At 50.0% G+C, this 7,801-nt stretch overlaps 1 protein-coding gene across 2 annotated transcripts; it reads right to left on the bottom strand.

Moving 5' to 3' along the window:
- Positions 1–2,662: 2,662 nt before the first annotated feature.
- On the bottom strand, positions 2,663–6,668 carry LOC122364970 (NPC intracellular cholesterol transporter 2 homolog a-like). Of its 2 annotated transcripts, none has more exons than XM_043335802.1 (4): positions 5,961–6,668; positions 5,577–5,678; positions 5,119–5,198; positions 2,663–3,160 (listed from the first exon to the last, which is right to left on the bottom strand). In XM_043335802.1, exons 1-4 carry the CDS (start codon positions 6,061–6,063, stop codon positions 2,981–2,983), a joined length of 465 nt encoding a protein of 154 aa, XP_043191737.1. In that variant the 5' UTR covers positions 6,064–6,668; the 3' UTR covers positions 2,663–2,980. The 2 variants fall into 2 exon arrangements, with proteins under 2 accessions (XP_043191737.1, XP_043191736.1); XM_043335801.1 differs by lacking the exon at positions 2,663–3,160 and adding an exon at positions 3,211–3,420 and having other exon boundaries at positions 5,961–6,294.
- Between the last annotated feature and the right edge of the window lie 1,133 nt (positions 6,669–7,801).

Raw genomic sequence — 7,801 nt, 5'->3', positions numbered from 1 at the left:
ATTGCCGACCCAGTGAAAATCCCTTAAAATACGCCCTGCATGGCTGTATCCATCTCGCTGGGTATTTCACATGCGCTGTCTGCTGCTCCAGCAGCGCCCGTATTGCTTGGTATAGCGCCAGCCGATCAAGTGGGCCGACGGCCGTCCCGCGTCAGATTCTTAGATAGGCTGAGCACGCCACGTTTCGACGCCTTCGCAAAAAAAAAACACCCACCCACAAAGACAGTCATTATCTTTATTTGTTGCGCACTTTTATCGACAGAGTGATATTTTCGGAATAAGGTCTGATGTAACACTAATAATGGAAGATTCTCGTCTTCGGAGATAAGCATCTGTGCAGAAAATAGGTGATATTACCGATACTGGTTTATATTCTACATTTCTTCGAAGTTCTTTCCGACTATCGTACTGAGAGCACACGAGCGCATTAGGTCGTCCACAAGAACAGCTTCGATAGTTTTTCCTTCGGACACATGGTCTACACATTATTTACGCAAAAGCGCACACAAAATTACGAATTGAGTCGGTCATTATTTTTAAGATTTTAGGAGCCTCAGCATATGTAATTGCGTTAAGCAAACTAAGTGTCCAATGCGGGATAAGTGCATATGCAATATGCATACGCCACAAGAGACCTGTTATCAGAAAAGGTCTTCAAAGGTCTTGCAAGGTGAGTGGTCAACATTGTGTGATCAACATTGCTTTTCGTGTACATACTCACTCATGTGATCGCTAACGGCGATTCAATATAGCATACATGATAAGAGTTTGCCCCCATCGCGCCCCCCCCCCCCTAGCCGAGGCCGGGCGCCGTGCGCCACATTACTGACTACAACGAGTCCTACACTGATTGCAATCAGGTGTCTCACCACCTGCAATGTGCCTGGGGAGCAGCTCACTCCGGTGTGATTTCCTCAGTGTATGAACCTGTGACTTTCTGTACATTTATCTTGTGCCCGGCCAACCAGGATGACCTCCTCTTCCGTACCTACAATGGTTCTTTCCACCCATGTCATTGCTTGCCTGGCCCCAGTCATTGACGTTCTTAGCCTGCCATGCATTTTTAGCCCTATATACTCTTTGCTTGCCTGGCATCAGTATTGATGTCCATGGCCTACGCCCAATGCCCTGTCGCCCTGACGCCATCTTGGCGGGTCCGACCAGCCATTGCGTGATCGTGACGTCAGCTCTAGGTGGCACTTCCAACGCTGGTAGCGCCGCGGGCGGCGGCAGCAACGATAGCTACTGATGGTCACGTGGTTGCCAGCGGCGCAGGCGCGGGCGTGTGACACTTGACCGTCCTCCGCACCGGGGGCCGGCCGGGTGACTCATCCGGCGTGACGTCAGCTGCCCTTGACAAGGTCGTGACGGCCTGTGGGCGGCGGTCGGACTGCCGTTGATCGGGGGTGTTGCCTTGCACCGGTCTGCAGCGGGCCGAATGGGGGTCAGGTCACTGCTGGCAATGTGCCACTCTGTGGATGCACGTATGCCTGCTGCTATGCTGCATTGCTGACATGGGCCTGTCCACCGACCGTATACCTACACAGAACGCGCACCTACCTGACACCAGTTGGCAGCGCCAGACTGTGACGCAAAGATGCTTTCCGACCCGGCGCCAAGGCTGAGAAATAATAAGGGTCGGCAGACACCGCCTCTGGCGGCGACTGTTTGCAGTAGTGGCCCTGTCCCATCCCCTCACCTGTCCACTTAGACTCCCCTACAGACATCAAGGGCTGTTTGTGATAGCTGCATCTACACACATGCACGGTCTCAACTTCCCCTCCTCGCTCGCCCAGGTGTCTGTGTCTGCCGATTCCTTCTTGCGTAGCTGAAAGACGCCCCGAGCGGAGGGGAAGGAGACTTGGGAAGGAATGGGGTGACGGTGGGGCGGTGGGCGGGTCTGTTAGGATCCTAGTTTTACTCTCGCTGATGCTAGTTGGTGTGGAACCCGTTCGGCGTAGGAAGACTATGGTGGTGATGTTTGCCAGCGTTGCCTTTCTTTCACGGATTTTGTTTTCTTGTTGGATTTTGCTGCTCACATATCGATTCACACATACATCACTCGCACTCAAGACTGAACAGTGAACATTCAACTCGACTAATGTGCCCCGCGCCCTTGCCGACGGCTCGCCGGCGGGCACCCGACTCCGTCTCCCGGCCGGCCCGGGCGCGGCGCCGCGGCGCGGCCGTCCCGGTTACCTGACCCGGCCGGCTAAAGGTCAGACCGGCTCCGGCCGCCGCTGCCAGCCCACGGCGGGCCCGGGGAGGGGTACTACGCTACATTCTTCCATTGTCGTGGTAACATGCTTGGTAAGGGCAAACATTGGCATTATTTCTTTCCCATTAATATTAAAGTATTGCCTGATTATCTCGTCTAGTGCTGCCATCTGTCGAATGTTGTTCTCCCTAGTTGTTCTTCCTAGGGGTCGCCGCAGTCTGCCCCGCCGCAGTCTGCCCCGACACTAATGTTCCGTGATTATCGCCAGCTCTAATACGGTCCCATTATTTTTGCTCTGTGATAATTTTATGCGGAGTTTCAGTTTTTGGACTGTTTCTGCTATGTTTTGACCCCGTCCCTGTGGAACACTTAGATCAAAGGCAAGCTTACCTGACCATTCATTGTCTTTCATTCTCCTTGTTTTAGCGGTAAAACAAAAAGTAGTTCTTGCACTGATAATATGTATTACCTACTACACGAGAGAGGTGATACAACAGTATGGACGAAGACGGTGAAATAAATAAGTAGATGAAATATACGTTTGACGGTTCCTCTGCTAGCCTTCAGGGCTCCCTCCCACATGGGTCAGAGCCGTCGTTGGCGCAGCAGCAAAAATCGCGTGGTAGCCAACCTCCCTCCGCGCTACAACATTACAAAGCCATGTCATACCACACTTCGTGGAAGACATCGCGAACCGCTCTTCGCGGCACGCGTCTGGCCCCATGTTGAGCGTCGTGGAGTCTGAGTGAGATCTCCTCTCGTCTACATGATGCGGGCGGGGATCTGGGCGCAGGCCATCTGGGCTCCGCTGGCGTCCTTGAGGCGCCATTCGATGGTGACGGAGACGGGCGGGTACTCGTTCAGCACGTCCACACTGGTGGTGAAGCCGAACTCGTCGCCGCTCGACAGCGGGCACGAGCCGGACGTCAGAGAGCTGCAGGCCTGCGGGTGGGGGACGGACGTCAGAGAGCTGCAGGCCTGCGGGTGGGGGACGGACGTCAGAGAGCTGCAGGCCTGCGGGTGTGTGTGTGGGGGGGGGACGTCAGAGAGCTGCAGGCCTGCGGGTGGGGGACGGACGTCAGAGAGCTGCAGGCCTGCGGGTGGGGGACGGACGTCAGAGAGCTGCAGGCCTGCGGGTGGGGGACGGACGTCAGAGAGCTGCAGGCCTGCGGGTGGGGGACGGACGTCAGAGAGCTGCAGGCCTGCGGGTTGGGAGCGAGGGGTGCGGTGTTAGAGATGTATGTACAGCTGGGCTGGTAAATGTGGACATTGGGCACTGACCAGTGCAATGCAATGGTGTGAGTTTATTAGTTGGTGAGCATGCAAAATGAATGAGTCGTTGAATAATACAGAGCACTCAATGAAAAATTAAACACTTGGTGACAGATTGCGCGGCAAAAAGTAGCGCAGGCTCAAATAAATGGAAATTAAATAAATTGACTCCACAAATTACACTCCTAACAACTTTAAAAAAGGTCAGGCAACACAAAACTCAAAAGTATCGCACATATTCTTTCGGGAGTCTATCTAACTTTAAAACTAACAACTGCTTGGTTGTATATTGTGTAAATAGCTGACAGGACCGCTGCCTGTCATGTAGGTCATCCGTGCTGAGCGAAGAAGGTGGCAGGTTTGCACCAACTACAAAGCCCATGCTCAGATAAAGTCATCGCCCTAACCCGCGCCCCACTGGGGTCTGCGTACAACACGCCCTACTGGGGGGGGGGGGGGCTATTCATAGCCCCCCCCCCTCCTAACTCCGAAACTACTGGGCCGATCGTCAAAATTCAAACGGCGTCTGATAGCCCCGGAAAAACTGTCGAGCGAAACCTAATTTCATTGACCTCGAGGTCACCGATGACGTCACAGGTCAGGTCAAAGTGAAAATTATTAGCATTTTGGCTTCTTCACATTTTGGGCTCTGGCCGCCGTCTTACAAGTCAGATCAGGCTCATTTTTGGTTCACACACTCGTGAACAGATGCTCTAGATACTCTGAGGGTACCAAACTTGTACTTTGATTTTCAGGTCAAGGTCAGGTCATCACAGGTCACGAAAATAGTATATCATCCGTCGGTCACGTGACACATGTTTTATGGTCCATTTAGGCCAAACGTTTCGAATTTGATGTCGTCTGTGTCATTCGAGGTCATTTTGAGTCAAATTTAGCTTAGGTCATGTCACTTTCAGGTCAAAAAAGGTCAAATTTTGAAGTTAAATTTTTTTACAAAAAAGGTGTCTATTGGATGCAGTTTGAGCTCAGGAACACGATGGTGCTATTTATATTGGCGTACGATGTCAAATTCATGCTGAAAATTGATTTGAAAAAATAAATAATTGTTAATTTTTTGCAATAATGCGTATAACTTGGCCATTTTTGAAGATATTTAGCTAAAACTTGCTAGAGTTAGTGATAATAATGCGTTCTATCACATATATTCCGTTTTTTTTTTTCGAAAAGTTTGGGAAAAAATGTAAAAATATAAATTTTGAACTTAATTATATAAAATTTTCGAAATTTTCAAAATTTCGAAAATCCGAGATAGCAGTTTGATAGCGCAGTCTATTTTGAGTCCTCTCATGCAAAGAAATTGGATCTAGCTTAAAAACTGAGCTCTTGGGAGCGATTGCCGTGGTTCAATGTTTTGCGTCGAAATCGGCCGAACATGACGTCACTCTGACGTCATTTCCGGCCGACCTATGGTAGGTACGAAGTTCAAATTTCGACACAAGGTGTCAAATTGATGCAGCCGAAGGTACTGAAAGTTTGGCGTCGATACGTCAAGCGATTTGGAAGTTATTGCAGAAAAACGGGAGGGGGGGCTATAAATAGCCCCCCAGTGGGGCGCGGGCTAATATGTTTCTCTGGTCATTTTCGCTGACCGTTACAGGCCCGCTCACCTGGTCGTCGGCGCTGAAGGGCACCAGGACACCGTTGAGGTTGCCGTAAATCTCCGACGCCAGAGTCGCCGTGTCAGAGTCTGGGGAGTGGGGATACAAGACCATGTGTGAAAGGTAACATTTAGTTAGAAGCTGAACGCGTCTGCAATTATTTGTGTGTTTGGAGGACTTCCGGGACCAATGTACTTGATGCAAATGCTATTGGTGTATAAAGCACACTTACAGCATCGGATCCCTTCCAACTGTCATTTGGGCAAGAGATGGAAAACTACTCACTACTCACTGCAGACGATGCATAGTGTCACATACATATATCCTCGTGAACTGATCCCCAAAGGCTGAACTGTTCTTTGAGAAGAAAGATGGACAGCTACTGACGTGACATGACATAGTGTCATATACATTTTCGTGACCACTCAAAACACGTTATTTGGGCAGCGAGATGGGCATCTACTCACTGGAGACGATGTCGACGTTGAGTGTGACAGTGGTTCCCCGTCGCAGGATGCACGGCAGACTGGCGCAGCCCACCACCTTCAGGGTCTTGATGGTGTCGGCACCTGTGCCGAAACGACTGGTCAGACCCCCTCATCAGCTCACAGTGCTGATTTGTTTGGTAAATGACAGATGCTGTACCCTTGGAAAAGGACATGGATACATACAATAAAAGTGTAAAGACCGAGCATGTCGAACACTATCAAAATCTTGCTGCCGATTGCAGCATTGGCTCTAGACTTAGCCTGTACCGACTGAGCTCCTGCCTCCTGATCTCCCACCAGTTATTCCCTCACCTTCCCCACAGTGAAGGTGTGCAAAATGCACCTATATCCTGGTCCACATACCACAGCTGATGAATGGCGTCTCGGGCAGCAGTTTGGCGGCGGGGCTGGCGAGGGCTGACGCGGCCAGGCCGCACACCAGAAGCGTCATCTGAATGGCGTTCATCTTGGCTGGAAGCTGCTGCTGGGACCTGCTGAGAGCTGCTGAGGGCTGCTGGCTGGCACTGTGTGGACACTCCTGTGCCGGGTCGCCGTTTTATAGGGCAGATCGGGCGATGGCTACGTCACTTCTCGCGGTGGTCAGTCGGCAATTTCCCACCTTATCGGCTCGGCGTGCGGTGTTGTCAAGTGCCGAGTCCACTGTTCGGGCATAACGTGGCCGGAACGGAACTAACGAGATCGACAAAAAGCCGGGCAATCCAACCCAGCGAGTGCCGAGCTGGCTGACGACTGAAAAATTCGCAAAACTTTGCGGGACAGGGAACGTCTAAGTAAAGCTTGGCTCAGGGTATAGCTTGATTCATGACATCCGCTCAGCACTGAATAGGCTCTTGATTGCCTACGCACACGCAGGCTATCTTGAACAGCTTGTGGTCATAATGTTTCTTAGGTATGTATCGTCTTTATGTATTTATATTTCTGTCGGCGTGCTTTCTCATGGCACTTTTGTTGCTGGTTTCTTATTACAGTCTTTTTACCTGAATGACAAAACATAATGACAGACGGCTTTACAACCAATGCTGTATTAGCTTTGTTTTGTTCATAATAGGCAATGCGATAGAATTGCTTATATCAACTAAATGTGAACTACATTTTTCATTTGTTTATTGGTTGTACGAGATAACCAGACTTTGAGTTGCCCAAAGCAATTTACGATTGAGTACATACGCACACTGATTGATTTAGCCGCCCACTGCTTTGTCGTGATCAGAATTTAGAACTGAATAATGGATTGATTACCGATGTGGGAATATACATATGTTGCAGTGTGTTTCTGCGACTCATTGCAAATTCGAGCACCACATCTATTTCGGTTTGCTGATCAATTTGTAAAGGAGAATTCACCAAACTGGCTTTTCGTTGTCTGGTGTAGCGGCACGTTTGGTTTTAGATGCAGCGATAGAAGTCGGCCGTCTGGCATTTTCTCATCAGTCGTTTGGCTTTATCACAAGGAAACCATAAAGATAGCGTGACAACAAGCGTCACTCAAACACGTGGTAGTCTTATATTTATTTTCATTTTATCTTCTGAAAAGACGACCTTCAGTTTTTGTGACATCGGAAACCGTCAGCAAAAATATATACTTTGGTTCTGGTGTCAGTATTTGCCAATAGCTGTCCATTGCTTTTAGTTGCGTGCGTGTACTGTGTATAGATCCGAGTGATTATGTGACTATGATTCCTGACCTGACCATCAGGTGACCTTGACACCCACCCCAATGCATGGGAGCAACATCAAATCACATGTTTGAACGTTTGAAACCACGAAAAGCTTGCAAACGCGCGGCTAGTGCGAGCCGACATACGCCGGATCGCGATTCCGGCCAAACATGGTCTCGGAAAAGAGGTCACAGGTCAAAGGTCATTTTGGTCAGGATCATGAATTTTTCAGAGTAGGTGTAAACTTGATCAATGCGAGAGCACTGAAAGTTTCGTTGCGATCGGCCGCTTTTTACGCGAGTTATTCGCGAAAAACCTTAGAGGGCGTTGCATCAACACTGTGCCGGCGAGGGTTAACCCGCGCCCCACTGGGGGGGGGGGGGCTATTTATAGCCCCCCTCCCGTTTTTCTGCAATAACTTCCAAACCGCCTGCCGTATCGACGCCAAACTTTCAGTACCTTCGGCTCCATCAATTTGACACCTTGTGTCAAAATTTGAACTTCGTAGCTACCATAGCTCGGCCG

This window comes from Amphibalanus amphitrite, unplaced genomic scaffold, assembly GCF_019059575.1.
Source record: "Amphibalanus amphitrite isolate SeventyFive unplaced genomic scaffold, NRLGWU_Aamphi_draft 000709F_arrow, whole genome shotgun sequence".
NCBI classification, from domain to species: Eukaryota; Metazoa; Arthropoda; class Thecostraca; order Balanomorpha; family Balanidae; genus Amphibalanus; species Amphibalanus amphitrite.
This window is presented reverse-complemented; position numbering and strand designations above follow the sequence as displayed.